Source organism: Xiphophorus couchianus, chromosome 18, assembly GCF_001444195.1.
Source record: "Xiphophorus couchianus chromosome 18, X_couchianus-1.0, whole genome shotgun sequence".
NCBI lineage: Eukaryota > Metazoa > Chordata > Actinopteri > Cyprinodontiformes > Poeciliidae > Xiphophorus > Xiphophorus couchianus.
Genome location: NC_040245.1, coordinates 13,819,343 through 13,837,421, shown reverse-complemented (window position 1 = coordinate 13,837,421; position 18,079 = coordinate 13,819,343). Strand labels below are relative to the sequence as shown.

Sequence of the window (18,079 nt, the reverse complement as noted above, 5' to 3'; positions counted from 1 at the left end):
CTAAGAATGACGTGCTTCAATCTCTGGAGCTCAGCAAAATAGAAAAAGAAAAGAAAAAGACAGCAAACATGTAGGACGTTGCATTATTGTAAAGTTGTTTATTTACACAGGCACGCTAGAGAATTTTGTCACTCACAGTAGACATCGACATTCCGACTGACGTTGGTGCTGCCAAGCGAGTTAGTAACTTCACAAGAAACAGGCTCTGTGAAGAATGAGTGGTCCACGACAACCTCATAGGTGTCCCCAGAGACCTCCTTAAGCATGTTCCCACCTTTGGCCCACCTGAGATGAAGAGCAGATGGTGGAAAAGAAGGAAAGATTGGTGAAGAACAAACATATGGGTTAATGATAAAGACAGCTTTCTCCCACCAATATAGTTCTTTTGGGTGAATAAATCACAGTTCTGGGGCAGGTTTTCTATGCTGGCTTCAGCACATTTTTGTGGCAGCTCTCCATGCAATGACAAGCTTTCTGGCAACTCAGAGCAGACAGGACGTTCCTCATTACACCAGACAGGGAGCAGCGCAGAGCGCCAACCAAGACAAACAAATCACAGAATGACAAATAGGTAGCTCTCCCACCTTTGAAGACTTTGCTAGAGACATACTGCATTAAACACAACAGCAGACATTAATGAATTGACTTGGGATCACTTGGAAAACAAACAAAAGAAAAAACATCTTCTTGTGTTTTTGAATGATATATTTCGTGACATGCCACATGTGTTAAGGTAAGACTTTGATGATGCCACGGGCAGCTGTGCCCCATTCTGCATGCATTGTTTTGGCTTTCAGCTGCTTCAAAAGACAAGGCCCATTTATAAAAATGAAGCAAAGGTGTCTTCAGATGTATTGGGTCCCTTTAGAAAATTTAGATGGCGCTGTGGGACACCCGATTTATGATGCACGATGAAAACATCCATAGAAGACAAGTGTCTGCATGCTGATACGGCAAATGAGTACGCAACCGGCGCCTGTCTCAATTTTCTCTCTCTGCCAGTCCTGAAGAGAGTTTCCATGGGATGGGGAGCTAATTTGTTTTCCATGAGTAAGCTACCCTCATGCTTGACTAAAATGCTATCATTTAAATGAGAACAGATTACCTCATTCAATCAGTAGCTCAAGTGAAGCAGAATTCTAATTGGGCTTTGCATTTTTTTAGGTTCATTTATGTTTTACAGTAGAACTGTTCATAACTTGCTTTTTGTCTGATGCACCGCTGTGCATAGACTAACTGTTGGGATCTGAGAATGTTTGATGTTCATTTCATTCTAATTTGATCATTCTGTATTCTTTAGTTTATTTTTTATTACATCAGTCTTGTTTCCGTTTGGCTTCAATTCAGTCCATCCTTACCCATTCTAGTTTATGTTTATTTTTCGTGTCTAGTTATTTTTTATTAGTCTAGTTAAATTGTTTCTTTGGTCTAGTTTTTCTTTTAGTGTTAGATTTATTTCCTAGTTCGTGTACTCTTCCTTACCCTCTCTGCCACTTTCGTTTTCTCTCCTCAATTTGCCTTGTACTCGCTCCTCTCACACCTGCAGCCCATTTCTAATCAACCACCTGTTTCTTGTTTAGTAAACAACCTCCCCCCAAGTTACTCATTCTCAGTTTCTCCTTGCTGGTTCCTCCCATCACATCCCATTACTAACCCAGTCTGCTCTGCGTTCTCCTCGTGTCTCCTTGCTGGGTTTTATTCTCCTTGGTTTATTTGTTTTGCTCTGGCTCCCTGTGTTCCCTGTGATTTCTGTAAGTTTTTTGTTCATCATTTTTATTAAACATCCTTCATCTACAAGCTGCCTCTTCTGTTCTGCATTTGTTTCCACAATCAGCCTACAACACATCATGACACTAACATAAAACATAAAGCCAAACTATGAAGAGCATGAACCTGACACCACCATGCTTCATGGACAGGACAGTTTGTTCAGGGTCATGAAGACAAAAAATAAAATTTATGTCTTATCTGATCAAATCACTTTCTTTCACTTCTTCAAATCTGAATTATGCTGACAGTAAATTAATCTCTTTCTTTCCAGCTCACTATTATTTACTACTTTTTATTGATCTGTCTCATACGTTAAAGTAAAATACATTGTAGTAGAGGGTTGTAACATGACAATATGCGAAAAGATCACATTGGATTTACATAATTTTTGCAAGGCATTCTATCTAAGTTTATAACTACAAGTTAAATTGTTTCATTTGAGCTACATATTTAGGGCTACATTACTCTGTAATCAGTACTGTTGTTTCACAGGCTGTTGGCTCTTGGCTATGTGGAGTTGGCATGTCCAGTGCATTACTGTGCCTTTTACCCCTTGACACCTTGGATGCACTCCAGCACCTGCTTTGAAATTGATGCTGCATAGTCAAAATAAATTGACTGGACTTCACCCCTGAACATGAACTACTTAGTTTCAGTTTGCAGGGTGAAGTTGATCAAGATGGACTTGCAGAATAAGGTATTAATCACACTGACATTGCTGTAATCAAAATGAGGGCACTGACAATGATAAATGGTAAGGTAAAAATGAAAGTGACAAAGTTGACAAGAAATAAAATAATAATAGGTAAATGCTACTTTTTTCTCTATCCCTGCTTCCTGGACTGGTACCAGTTCTTAGAAAACCACCAAAGTTCTTAATATTCCCCCTTAAAAATGTGCGAAATAACTGTAAAGACACATGGGGCAATAAAATTAGGAAACAATGAAACTGTTTGTGTTGCCACTTTATAAGCCAAAACTGCAGGAGTCATAATGGGCTAAGCACAGATGTTTGGGCAGCCGGCTGCTCCCGAGATGAGGTTGCAGCTGCCAGGTTAGGGAGCCTCTGACAGTGTTAGGAGGAACTGAGACAGAATACCGTCGTCCTCGGGGAGCAAGAGAGCTCTGTTGGTGTGCTGGGCCATGTCCAAAACTCATGTCTAAACATAGCTAGCCTTGGGTAACACAAACACCTGCATTCCCTTTGGGAGGGTTAAAGGGCCAATACAAGGCTTCCTCAATAGCTGACTCAGTCTCAGGGATTTCATTCAGACAAAAGCTGTGAATTCTCTCTGCCTGGGTGTGTCCACAGCAGCATGGATCAGTGTGTGCATTACAGCTGTTTATGTTTGGTGAAAGGTGTTTAAATTAACACTGTTCCAGACATAAAAAGGTCTGCTGCTAATGGAAGCAGAAGATGAACGTGAAACAGAGAAGGAGATTTTGCATTTGCCGAACGTTATTAGGGCAATAAAAGACTAGCAATTAAATTAGGTGGATATCTGTGCCATCAGCTTCCAGGTGCACAGTAAATCAGGATTCATAGCTATTATCAACATGGTTAAGCACAGTACAGTGCCGTTCTAGTTCACCTTCCATGCATTTTAAAACAGAAGATTTCTGTCACTGTGATATTGAAAATATGCAAGCTCAGTAAAAGCATCCAGCTATTTTCAAATAGCCATAAAAAGACAGCATCTTTTATGATCTCGCAAGAAATTAAATCGAGGTCCCTACTTGTAGTCCAGTACTTCAAAAGGGTACAAAAGAAAACAAAGTAGAGAAACTTGAATGTCGACAGGTATGAATGATATTAAAATAATCAGGAATATCATCTCTCTACTGAAAGTTGTTCGTTTTTCTTGTGTATTGAATTCTGTTTGCATTTTCCAAATATCTTTCATCATGGTTTCATGGAGCATTGGCAACACTAAAAGTGTTTTCCTTATTTGTATATTTACAAAAACAAAGCATGCAATTTTTCTTCTATTTTTATAATTTGTTTTCTATCAAGTACCTAAAGTGCTGACGTGCAAAGAATTTATAAACAGTGGAGGGTTTATCAATGCTTTGCATCATTAAGTAATACAACAACAACATTTTAAAAACTACTTTTTGACTTAAAATAAGTCTTATGTACTGTCTCAACTATAGATGAAATAGGATGTCAAGGTTGTAGAACTCTGTGAAGCCTTTCCAAATTGCTGACTTTGTTCACCAAACAAATTGTCCCACCAATTTAGCCCTTTGTGAGACAGTCATAAGCTTAATGAGACATATTCTGGTGTTTTAATACCACAAGACCTCAAGTTTCCAGGCACTACACCGAGAATCTCAAGCAATTACTTGACTTTTTGGTAAAAAACAAGATGTAAAACACTCTCTGTTGCTGTGTGTTGCTTGTACAAGATGTCAGACTTGCAAAAAAGAGGTATTACAGAACAGTGAGTGTACAGCAAGGTAGAGTTTTTAAATTAAAACATCCAAAAACTAGCATTGAAAACAAAAATGACATGTTGTATTACACATGCAGGTGCATTTTTAATTTCTATTTCCAAGTGAATAAGCTCCTACAATGGACATGGATGTGGTTAACTCTACATTTATAACGACTTTAGGATCAACCTTTGTATTGGAGCATTTTTATCAGAATAGACATCTTAGAGCCATATAGGTTCTAAGATGCCTGAGACATCACTTTTTTCTTTTCAAACAGTGTATTTACCCAGCACTTTTCAAGTCTTCATGATCACTTAAAACCCTTTTTCACTACAGGTTACAATCAGCAGTTCACACACAGAGCAGCAGATTGGAGGTAAGCAAATGACTGCCTATACTCCTGTTCTACTCGTTAAATAACCACACCTGGATTTGTTTTCTCATTCTTTTTTTTCTGGGGAAAAGTTCTGTGGAAAGATCTCAATTTTTTTCTCCTGCCTTAACACAGTTTTATTACAATGCCGTTGCAGTCACAAGGGGTCACAGGCAGCTGGAGGCACTATGCTTTTGACTATTGCCCCGCACTATCTTGGGTGTGTGTCTCAAGTGTCTATTGGAAGATGTTATGATGGTGCAGTGCATATAGGGAATGGATGACTCTCTGGGGAACGGAAAAGAGGCCATCCGTCTAAAAACTACTCTGTCTTTGGGCTCTATCTGATCTGTGGAAGACAGTGTATTAGCACTGAATAATGGTCCCACACTCCTTGACCAGCTTTCTGCACTCCATGATGATCTTGCTCTCAGAGGGAGACTGCGTGCGGGCCTTTACATAGATGAGATCCCCCAGGCAAGTATTATGGACGCTTAAAATTTCTTGTATACTATGTTGTAAGAGGAAATGGCACAGCAAGGCATTAGAGCATTGTTAAGTCTAAACAGGTGACCATGAAAACCTGGTGAAGGGTAAAACCTAGTAAAAAGGTTACTAGATTTACTTTAAAAATGTATTCATGGTAAATTGCTATTGTAACAGGTAGAGGAATATATTTTAAAGTATAAAAAAGAATGTTTTCATTCCATTTTGGTTTTACCCTTCAACCAATTCTTGTATTCTATATATTGTTAAACTGGAGGAATATGTCAGCTCCCATAGAGTCAAATCTCTTTATACCCTGTGGAGAGGTCTGATTCTAGCATTGATCCGGCCTTGTAGCCTCTGCAGGTGAAAAAGATGATCTGTCTGTGCTGTTCACAGACAAAGTCTAACACACACACACACACACCTTGTTTTTCACAATATCATTGCCCTTTCTCCCGCATTCTTTTTTTCCAAAAGTGCATGATCTATACAACAAAAGCAACATCTCTGTTTTGCCACCAGTGACTGTGTTGTACATCCATTTCATTTCCCAGTACCATTACAAGATTCAGAGCCTAGCCAACTGCTTTTGCTATTGATTTGACTCCATTTATTTTTCTGCTCAGATTTAAAAACCTCCCACACAGAGAGCCATCTCTTGACAAATCACTTTAGTACTCCTCATGTGGAGGGCCATACAGGATTTGTAAGAACAATAGAGGCGCATTTTCTTGCTTCATCAGAGTTGAAGATGTTAGAAAGAAGTGGATAGATTTTAACAAGTATATATTGTGATTTTCAAATTTTTTATGTTTTTACTTCTCATTATGTAGTTCACTTTGTATCCATATATTTATCCAGTGTCTGATTTTATTTATTCTGGTTGCTAAGTATTAAGTACAAAAAGTAAACAAGAAGAAATAATCATAAAGGTGCTTAAATCTAAAAAATAATGTGTGCTGGGTCATGGAATTATTGTTTAATATGAAAGATTATGACTACAATGAACCTCCTACATTATTTGTTATAGCCACATGTGGTGAAGGCTGAAGGTTTGAAGGTTTTTAAAGAGACAGAAGCCAATTTCTATGCTATGATGCAAAGTCAAATTTATTTGAAATAGCTTTTGGTATAAACAGCATTTTCATAACATAGATACTTGATTGTGACATAAAATGTGCCTGTATTATACATAATATTCCCATTTGAGACATGATTCCTACGCAAAACTCTACACTTCTCTACACTAGATTTTGCAGAGTACTTACTCTGCAAAGACACACACCATTAAGAAGAAGATGACTGGATGGATAGATGGAATGTGGATCAATGTTTTTATGCACTGAATTAAAAACACAACAAAATATCATAACACTTTGCCTTTAGACCTCAACATTATTCATGTTTTTGACAGGGACACAAATGAACTGAAAAACAGTTTTTATCAAAGTTCAGAAACAAAAATGTTGTTCTTCAAACTCTTATCAAGTCTGAAAATAAGAATATATGGCCAACTTATCTGCTCAAGAGCAAACTTGAATGCATTCACATGACTGAATGTATCCAATCATTCATGATATGCATTCAATCATATACCTTCAAATGATTGAATGTCGTTCTTTTGTCTTTTGTGGACAAAAGAAGAACATTCTTCTGCATTATGGTTCTGATGCCTTTTTTAATGTCACCTTTTAGTACAGTTGATATTCAGAAAAGGGAAATCAGCACATGATGAGAGACTGAATTTTGATGAATGGTTTGCTCTTTTCCTTCTGCCTCTCCTGTTGTTTCTCATTTGATAATTGCATATTTTAACTTGCTTCCAAATGAAATTTGCTTTCTCATTTTAGCAATATTAGCATTTCTTGTGTGGGTGAAGACACATTATTTCCTTACGATGGGCAAAGTCAACTATTTCAAATTGCCATTTGTGAAACAAGAAATAAAAGCCTAGAATCACCCATTACCATTGCACAAAGCTGGCAGATCCCTGGGGCAGGTGCTGTCTTAACACATAATTTCATGGGGAAAAAAGCAACAATTTTGACATCTTCCTCAGATGTCACGCAAATTAGATTTTCAGCTTTCCCCCGACACACTCATGGACATTTAAAGTTCAAGGGAGATGATGTGACCATAAAGCAAATAGTTGTGGAACAAAGCTCTGTATTACTTTACTGCAGCCCAGTGAAACATGACATGCTTTCCCAAATGGTTTTTCTGTAATATGCTTCCATTATATTTTTCAGCAGTGTTTCATTGTTTTGTATCCTCTCATAACAAGTATGAGGTGAAGTAATGGTGCAATGGTATTATATGGTGTCTGACAAAGATTAATACCATCAATACTGTGTTAAATTTTGTGCCATGTGAAAATTATTTTTCGGCTTCTACATCGATCAGAAAATATCTCATTAAGTGCGTTTCTCCTCATCCTTCAATATTTTATAGGATCTTTAAAGCTTTGTGGATGACTTATGTGTGGGCACTGGAGTCACGGCTTGCTATTGACTCACCTGTAGAGTGAAACGGGAGGGTTGGCCTTTGCAGAGCAGTGGAATTTCACAAGATTGCCCTCCAAAATGGGCTGAGGCTCCACTGAGAGATTGACAAGAGGGAGATCTATAAAAACAAGGATGCACAAAGACAAGCAATTACTCAACTGGCATCCTCAATCAAGGTGCAGTGAATTGTAAGCTTTAAAAACATATTTCATTGCTGATGTTGTTGATGACTAAATGTCAGAAAAAAAACAGTAGAAAAAGAGGAATCCTTTCAGTTTAACTGTGGTATCCTGTGTTGATAACATATTGGACGGAGATTCTTATCCCATAACTTTTAAATGATCTGCATTTGACTACCTGATCTCACTCATCTCCACATCTGTTGATGACATGCTGTATAATTTTGTTAACTGTGTCCTCAGCGAGCTGCACGGCTGAAATGTGCTCAGCCAGTTGAAAAAGTAATGACCACATCACATTATGTGTCCATGGCTTTCAAAAATGTATTCAAACTATCACTTGTTGACCAACTACTTGCATGTTTTGGCTTTTACTTTTGCCAATTCTTCTTTTGTAGCTAGCTCTTTGTCTTTTAAGGTTTTGAGGTTTTCGGTCATAATCCTAATTATTAGATCTCACCACATATTCTCTTTGGGATTCCAGTTGATCAGGTCAAAATATCACTTAAACCTAAATCTGTCAGCCATATAAATAATTTTGGGCATAGTTTTGATTATCCTGATATATATTAACAGCCTATAAACCCAAATGTGTCTAGTTTTAAACGAGTCACATCTGTATCATTGACAAAAGAATCCTGATCAGGATGTTCCCAGGTGTGAAATGTCAACCTTGTAGTGTCTGCACCACACATCTGAGAAGGATATAATAGTCATAGCATTAATACTATAATTCTTATAATCTTTCAGTAAATAATGCCACATTGTGGTACTGTTTAGAGCAAGTTTAAAGCAAGTTTGACAACTTATCTCAGTCTGTGAGAGAATTATCCCGGAATAACTATGTCTCAGTTTTAATACCCCTGCAGCCCACGTTTCTTAAAGCTCATCTTGCTAAAAAAACACTAAGGTTGTTTCTTACAAGTTGGATGTTTATTTCTATGTTTCTGCTCTCACATATCCCTACTTTTCATATATGAAGCAAGAAAAATGAAACCCTGAACTGATAATGGATTTCACTCAGCAAGAATTTTCAAACAGGAAATAGTCCACGGCAAAATCCACAGCATTTAAAACAACAAGGAACCTCAGCGGTGAGGTGCAAATTATAATAGTTCTGAACATCGCAAACATTCAGATTATGCAAATTCAATAAACAACTTAATTTATCCTAATTGACAAAGGTAGGATTCTTTTTGAAGATAGAGCTTCATTTCCATATAAACATGTCCCACGTGAAGCAAGCAAAGCTATTTACCTCACAAATTTGGAGGATGAATTTAATTATTTATTTATAAGTAAAGCTATTTGTCAGGCTTTTTAAATGCAATGTAGGTGTATTTTGTTCATAGCTGCAAATGCAGCAAGGTAGATCATAATTAGAAGTTGGTCTAGCAGTTAGTGATGTAAGTGCTTTACTGTTTATGGAAAATACATTGGAAAGTGTCAACAATTTCTTTTTACTATACATTTGCTTTAAATAATAGAAAAATAAAGAGTCTTCACTCAATTTTCTTTCTTTCCTACATTTTTTCTTCTTTGCCTTGTGGTAGCAAACTGGTGAGTTATCCTGGACAGTCAACAAGTCACAAGGGGAAAACTGGCTCTGGGTTTGAAGCTAGCCATCTGTTAAAAAAGTAGATCTGCTCTGTGTTTAGCTACACTAAAGTTACAACTAGGAACTGTGTTTGGCTGCGAATGAAGGGCACAGCAGTGAGAACAGAAATCCGCCGAGGATGAAACAAAAAAGGAGCACACAAATACACTTTAATGTAGCCAGACATCTCTGCGTATGGCTATGGAGAGGGAATCTGTAAGCATGTTTATGGGTCGGCACCAAATGTCGAAAAACTGCTTATTACCCCATAGCTGTGCAGATGCTCAAGGCTGGCTCAGCTGCCACAAAACCCCAGAGAGGAATTGGTCCAGGTGCCACATTCTTTCCCTACTTACACGCCATATCCCCCATCAGTGGAAGCATTCCCCTCCAGGACAACTCCACTACCCCTCGCCAACCACTTCACTACCTTGAAATCCATGAGCTCCACCTGTGCCAGGTCTCTCCAGGCCAGTAAAGAAAACAACAACATTGCAAAACCCAAAAAGACTGCAGGCTAACTCAACAAGCAAGTATCCCTGGGTACTGAGCAGCCAGCTGTGTGTGCCTAGGCATTTGCATGCTTGTGTGAATATGAGGGGGGGACCAGAAGAGAGGCATGGATATGCATCATAATAAAACCGGAAACTCATCCTTGCCTGGAGCAATAGTGTTATCCACTCAGTAGGTGGTTTAAAGCATTGTGGGTGGTTAAATCCATGAAAGGAAATGTGGGTAAAAGCAACCTAAGGGGCAAACTGACAGGTGTGGCAGCAGTGGAGGTGGCACTAAAAAAATCTGTGGGAATCTGGGAGCACAGACAGAAAGAGAGACAGACATCAAAAGACAGGGGAAGATCTAAAGGCATCTTCTGTGCTAATAGACATAGCAATGCAGAAGCTAATTCAGTATCCACTTGCACTAAACTCTTCCTATATGGGCCTTTTTAATCATGATTTCCTTCTTCTTGCTGCCAACTGACTTCTAAAGACTCAAATGCTCATTACTGTCAATCTGACCACACAATCAATGCTCTTTTGAAATGCCTGAACCAGTCCTCCGTTTTGAAAAAGAAAAAAAAAAAAACTCCCATGTCCCTCTCAGCGAGAGTTAATGTCATGATGAATTTAATTTGTTGATATTTCCATATCTCAATCACTTTAAATGGCAGCATTGGGAGCAGCAGCTGTCAAAAGTTCTGTCCGTATGTTTGAATTATTAACTAAAGCACCTTTTCCCACTTTTAACCTTCATAACATGACTAATATCTGTTTAGTAAAGTGAATATCTTGATGGGTAAGTGCAATGGGTTGACGAGTTGGGCATTTGAGGTAACGCCATTGCAGACCAATGTGCAACACAGCTAATTCTTCAGTAGAAGGGGTGGAATGAATACACTGAGGTAACAGGAGGAACAACAGGAGAAATTGGGGAGGGTGTTGTTTTAGTTGGCCGACAGCTTTTGATCGGTTAGTTCAAAGTGGAAACCAGATGGTGTTTTTGGAACAATCATCCAACTTCTCTGTTCACAGAGATCGTGCCAGCATAAATTCACCCCCACTCCTCCCTTTCTTAAAGCTCAAATTTTCAATCTCTCTGGGTCACTGTAGACAGCTGTTCTTCAGCAGGACCAGCCTCAAACTCCAGAAGCGTTTGGATTCCTCTGAAGGATGCAGAGACCGAGGATTACATTGTCGACAATATGGGTACGCTGTCATCTGGCTGGCTGAGCGCAATACTTCAGGGGAGAACAGGCTGACGAACAACTTGAGGTCTAACATATTGATCATAAGATATTCAGAATGCTAAATTTACTTAGTTTAATGATGGCAGATGTTGTTCCACGTTCCTTGCAATACATATGTGCCAAAATATGTTCACAAACTGAAAGTTTTCTCAGAAATGCAAGAGCATTTTCTTGTCTCTATAACCTTATATTCCTTCCCCCTCACTCACATATGCTGTTTCAGATGAATTTGGCATTATCTGCTTGATTAAGCAAGGAGAGTATGCGGCTGAGCAAGCTACCAAAAACAAATCCCCCCAATTGCACATGTGCATGTTCTTTATTAATTAGTCCCAACAAATGGCTTTCATTTTTCCACCCACATGGCTCAGCTTGTTTGCAATGCAAACATACGGAAAAACCTTGGTCTTGCCCATCCCCAGTGCATTAATTTCCCACTACACATTTCAAAGCAGAGTTCTATGTGGGGCAATGCTCTGAAGATATGCAACTGCACTAGAAAATAATTGAGGAGCATTTCAAGCCATACGATGAGTGGGAATTAGTGAGACACGAAGCTGGCATCCAAAAACAGAATTCCTCTGCAGCGGTACGTACTGTAGTGGTCGTGGGGAAGTTTACTGATTCAAGTACAAACGGCAGTATGCACATCAAGACATACTGCTGAAGAAAACAGCATCAGGGGGTAGCTACCCCGTGTGCTATCAAATAATTACAGTCCGCTAATGGAATGGTGTGGGCAACTGAAGTCAGCAGTCTATCCAGGGTTCTGAATCACCTCTGCTGGCTCTAAATCCCTCTCATTTCAGCAACATCGACAGCGTATACTGTATTTAGATGCTAATTTGTCTAAACCTCATCCAGATAACGCTGTATGAACTTTGGAGGGAATGGAAATGCTGATGTGGATGTAAACCATGAGCATTAAAGTAATGATAAAAAGAAAATACTGTTAAAGGCATTGGATTCTGGTTTAAGCTGCAGAGCAATGTGCAGAGTTGTGTTTAGATTATACTCATTTAGATTGAGGGAGAGAGGGGAAAAAAAGGACAACTAAGCAAAAAAGCGAGCTGAACACTAGATTTTGTGAAGAGAAGAAAGATTGCAAAGTTTACAAAAACTTTTTTGTAGGTTTTATGTCACTGAGATGGCACATACGCAAGCTTTATCAGGCAAGATAATTTGGTGTTCAATTAAATGCCTAAAAGTTAGGCCACTCCTGAGCAGAATATATAATGCTTCATGCTGGGAATGTAGAAGTTCAGAGGGAGATTGTCAACATACTGGGTATAGGGTATGCAATACCATTTCAGGAAATCTACTCATTTGCTGCCTTAGTAAGAACGAGTTGAAAGCATCAATATCAATTTAAGCTGTTCATGCTCAATACAGTGTTCAGTCACAGAGTGCCAGGAAAACATCTGGAAGGGTTTAATTCAGAATGAGACAGCTTGTGGACAGGAAATGAAGTGTACCCTAAAATGAATGACGCCCCTCACTTTCTGCTCCAGTGTTCTTGATGACACTTGCTCTTATCCCAGGGTGTACAAGTGGCTCCTTTTTTCAGTTAACCTATTCATTTCTCTACTCTGTCGGATCCATTGTTCTTATTTCTTGGTACAACTAGGGTTGGGATGAGACCTTGGGGTGTGATATTTCTCATAAATTTCAAACGTGTTTTTGTTTAATGTACAATTATGAGTCCTGAAAATGAAGGTGAGTGCTTTACGTTTGACAACACGTGTCTATGTTCTAGACTCTTTTTTAAAAAAAAGTAAGATAACAAGTAGTTTTTAAGTTGATTATTAAAAACTGTGGACACAGTCACAACATACGCTTTATCAGACTTCAGAGTAATTTCACCTCTTTTCTGCAAAATGACATTCATTGTGGTTTGATTATATTCCTTTGTTCTCCATAAACTCCATAAACTTAGTATTTAGCTCCTTAAACATAGTTCTTAATTATTATCAAATGAGTCTTTAGGTCATTTGTATATTTATCAAGTTTGTGCATAAAAAAAAACAAAAAGAAAAAAAAAAACATCTGTAAACATATTACGTAGAGGATCAATTATCTTATTTTTATTAATAGCTGGAAATGTTGAATAAAACCTTCATTCTGAAGTCAATTTTCCTCGTACTTCCTTTCCTGATTTTAAAGCAAGAAATGGACTCAGTTTTATTCAGCTTATTGTTAGGAGCTTAAAATCAAAACTGTACATGGGTCATATTTTGGCATTATCTACCAATGTTGTCATTGTACCGTCTAAATCTCAGAATCTCAACTTATTACAGTAGTTGGCTGTTATAAAACCGTCAGCATCCAGTGAAGATCCTAAATTAAAAATAAATCCAAAGGAGGTTATAATTATGGGTGATCTGAACTGAATTTGCAGCTAGTTTAAGCTGCTGTTAATCTCTCCATTGTTTTTATAAAACAGGACCAACTAGCAAAAACACAGAATTGGCAACAAGAATTTCCAATCCAACTACATTTCAAGCATATTAACAAAATCTAAATGACATAAAAACATAATTGACACAAGCTTCAGTTTGTCATACTCAGATTTCTGAGTGGTTAGTCACAATGCTTTTACCTGTGATTGAAAGAGGTGTTTAAAACTTCCAACAATTATCGACTTGTTTTGTTGAGTATTCACTTGTGGCTGATTTGCACTATAAGAGGAGAGCGAACATCCAAGAACCATTACAAAGACCAAATTGTGAAGTGTATTCTTTCTTTTACGAACTGACAGAAATCTCTTGAAGGAACAATTCCCTTTATACAGAAAGGAGTGAAATGGCTTTTAACTTTTGTTCAGAGTGAAAAGTGAAGGGACGTAAAAGGTTCCATTTTTCAGCTTTTTTATTTTATTTTAATATTCTAAAATACACTTTTCTGTCATGTTGTTATTCAAGTTGAAAAGTAGTTTTAGTCTATTCAACTTCTGATTTTATCATTAATGTTATTATTATTATTACTATTATTACAATAATGATTATGACAACAGCTAGACAAACCAAAGTCAATATTTTAATCTTATACAAACCCCTTAGAAAAAAAAAGTGTTCCCTATTTCTTTCCTGACCAGTGTCCTAAATCAGGTACTATTTTTCTAGTACATATTTTTGAAAACCCATGGAAAGAGACAGCCATAAATATGCTCAAGCTGCATCTACTATTTAATGTGATCATCTAACATTTTCTAAGAATTTCAAATTACTTCCTAATTCCATTGATGGCTGTTCTGAGACTCATTTGAGTCAGTCAACTCTAACAAGTTACGACAGATTCTGACCCCTGATCAAATCAAGATGAGCATGAACAGTCCCTTCAAGGCAGATATTATTTTTTCAGAGTCACATAATCACATTTCTTTAGAGTAAATTATAAGTAAATGATAGGAAATTACTTGAATCCCTGGTTGTTAAAGTGGATGTGAAATGTCCACCTAACAGTGCATAGGTTGAAATATCCCATGCCAGATTGCTCCTTCCATCCATCCATACCTGAAAATTTCAGGTACATAGCAATCAAGGCTGCAAAGGAACAAGTGACTAATTGAGCAGCATTGTTATATCACATAGCTGTTTCTAAAGAGGTGATAATCAGTTTAAAAAACAAATTAAAAATGTTCAATTTAAGTCAAACCTGGGAGTAATTGTTAAAATTCTTATTATTGAAATTAAACATGGTAATTAAAGTAGGTCACTGGTAATAATTGAGTCAATCGTTGGAATAGTTAGGTCATCCAATATGGTTCTGAATGCCTTTGGGGTCCTTTAAGGGGCTAACTTTATTTTACTGATGCAGCACTTTGAATTAAAACAACTTTTGTAAGTTTTGTAAACAGCATACTTCATTCACATTCAACTTGTTCCTATAGTCATCTTTTCAGGAATTTTACAGTAAGATATTCTCAGCGAGCAATAAAGTGAATTGCAGCCTGCTGCATGCAGGCTGAGGTATCTACCATCACTTTTAGACCAAACCTAGCTTAATGTTAGCCACTTTTTTAATTTAATAAAAATAGATAAAATGTCATTTTGTTACTTTTTTAAATTCAAAAATATAAATTTGGTCAGAAATTTGATTATTTTCTTAAGGAATAAAACAGACATGGTGACAGACAACAACTACAAAAATCTATTGATTTCATGGGGATTTTTTGGGTGTGCTCTTTGGTCTTTATGGTGTTTTTATGGTTTTCTAACAAACCTCCAAAGCCTTTACAAAAAAGATGTATTAATTATACTGGGATTGAACAACATCAAGGTTGGCTGACTTTCATTTAAGGGCATCAGAGTCGAGAGGGTAGAACACAAATGCATGTCACACTCCAATTTTTGTTTGCAAAACATTTTGAAAACCATGTATCATCTTCCTTCCTCCTAAGGTGCTTAAGAACAAAGTACATTCAAAACTTTTGCAAGATTCTGTATAACTAGATAGATAAATGGTAAATTTACCTCAAGTGGTAAATTTGATGCACTAAGTGGTAAATTTACCATTTAGTGCATCAAAAAGTGTGTAATTGCCCTTTAGCTTTGATTTTTGCATCTGTATTTTTGGACAGATTACAAGTCGCTGACCTTGTAATCAAATTAGCCTGCATTCAATTTAAACAATTAATACCTAACAGAAATCAATCAAAATTCAGCTACTGCATGCTTGAATTCAGGGGAAACTTTATGTGATGAGTGGATCTCTGGTTAAACTCCAAAGGCTCCACTCAGCCGTGCTGAGCACTACCTGTCAAATCCAAGAGAGGAGGAGGAAGCAGGGGGGGAGGGGGGGGAAGCAAAAGCGAGGGAGGGAGTCGAGAGCCTTAGCCATTTGGGAAACAGTTTGGATCTCGACAATTAGTCTCTGCTGTCGCTCGGTTTCATCTCACACTGTGAAAAATGTTTTCAGGAGCTTTAATTGTGTAAAGACGACATTTTAGAATGCTAATTAGAGATCTGCTCCACTCATTTTTCAGGGTTAAATCAAACATTTACAGGCGTGGATGATGCTATGATGGCAGGCAGTTATCAGAGACACATCATTATACATGGTGACAAATCAGTTTACATGTGGGCAGACTTCCTTCTCTGACTGCATGGCAAAGAAAAAAAACGAAGAGCGCAAACTGCTAGGGTTGCAAACACTAACAACTCTTAATCATTTTTACTCCCGCGCCTGAGTTGGCCTGATTATGCTATGCCCGCTCGTGCCATTCTTGCCTCTTGCCGTGTACATAATAAAAAGAATGGAGCCGTCAGTCATGATGGCTCTCTAAATAGCATTTTCTGCTTTATTAGTCATACTTAATGGCGTTGAAGGGGTTGTGAGTGATGCAAAATCCCATTGTTCAATTCCTTTCTCTTACTGTGAGCAGTTCTTGATCGAAAAAATATTCCTTGACAATTGAGGCTGAATAAGGTTTACACGCTGGGCTTACTTTGCCTATTTTCAACTTGAAATGTGGATTCTCTCATCAAAGAGACTGATGGCATGAGAGAGAAAATATGGGAGGTGGGAAGACTTTGCATTCTTCCACAGTGAGCAGGTAGCCGGAACACACGTATTTAGATGGACAGATGCTCTGACTTTTCTTAATATATTTTTCATCACAGAAAATGAAAACTACTGGTGCATCACCAATCGATATGACTAGATGGCATGTGAGAAGAAACAAGGAAATCAATTATGAATACCAGTGAGAGTCTACAAGAGATCACATATGACCACAGCGTTAAACTCATGTGGGTTTTTGTAACAGTATAATTCATATTTCTGAATCCTGCTGATCATATGTTGGTGTTTTCTTCTCATCTAACTGTAAAGATTTAGAGAAAATATGCTTACGCTGAATGTCAATAGTGACGCGGGTCTCCTTGCCCTCGGGCACTGCCTTGTTGGAAGCCTTGCAGATGATCTGCTGACCAGTCTCGATGTTGGATGGTGAAAGGTAGAGTGTGCTCACTGTGCTTTCTCTCCTGCCATCTCGGAGTAATGTCTGGAAAAAGCAAAGTAACACTTCATGAGATAAAACCAGTTTTGTGCTTAAATACCGAAAATGAGGAGCATTGTGTCATTTTGTATCCTGGGTAAGTTGGGGTAATAAAAGGAAAGTTCACCTTTTTAGAGGGATAGTTCTCAGGAGTTAAAGTTATTAATAGATACTGTAACTGATAGAAAGATGCTTTATTTTTGTGAGACAAAACAGAACTAAAGAAACCACAAAACTGGTGAAAAACTAGTCAGAATGACCCCTGTTTTGACATATTTTTTTGTATTTTAAATATTTCAGACAAAAAACATTCATATTTAGATTTAACAGACAGAAGTTTTAAACAGGCTTTTAAACATTTTGTTTGGTTATTGGTGTCCATAATTACACTGGTCTCCAGTGCCTAATAAAAGTGATTCTACCCTCTTGCCAGTCAACACTGGATCTTAGAAATTTCCAGTTTATTAATGCAGAGACAGAGATTGCAGCAGAAGCAAAAAAAAAAAAAAAGGTGCCAAGCAAGCCCTACCATTAGCTCAGCACTGGAATCAGTTTGATCACAATAACATAGTAACAAATATATTATTCAGCTTAAAAACCTTGAGAAAAACCTAACATAGATATCTGCATGAAGAGCTAAAAGAGGCTATAAGCAAAATTTTCTGTCCCCTGTCTGACTAGCTGCTGCCTTCCAATACTCTGTTTCTTTATAAGAAGAAACTCACCTCAACAGTAAGCAAACCATTACTGATAAAAACGTCTCAACAGAACTTCACTTTAAAATATATGAATTATCTTTTAAGCTGTAAGCACCTACAGGTGTAGAATAAAAAAAAGTGAAATGTTCACCTATGTAAGCATTTTACATCTTAATTCTAAACTTTTCCCACAAATAATTGTGTGAAAATAAAGAAGTTAAAAGTGAACATCAAAGAAAAGCAAGAAAAATATTAAAACAAATACATATACAATTGGCTCTACTG

At 37.5% G+C, this 18,079-nt stretch overlaps 1 protein-coding gene across 8 annotated transcripts in view; it reads right to left on the bottom strand.

The window, feature by feature from the left end:
- The window catches only part of kirrel3b (kirre like nephrin family adhesion molecule 3b), a 220,662-nt gene that overhangs the window by 28,997 nt on the left and 173,586 nt on the right, over positions 1 to 18,079 (bottom strand). For all 8 annotated transcript variants that reach the window (XM_027999136.1, XM_027999135.1, XM_027999137.1 and 5 more), the window contains 3 exons: positions 16,952 to 17,102; positions 7,588 to 7,693; positions 137 to 285 (listed from right to left, as the gene is read on the bottom strand). In XM_027999136.1, coding sequence (XP_027854937.1) covers positions 137 to 285; positions 7,588 to 7,693; positions 16,952 to 17,102 — 406 coding nt within the window. The remainder of the gene's footprint in view (positions 1 to 136; positions 286 to 7,587; positions 7,694 to 16,951; positions 17,103 to 18,079) is intronic.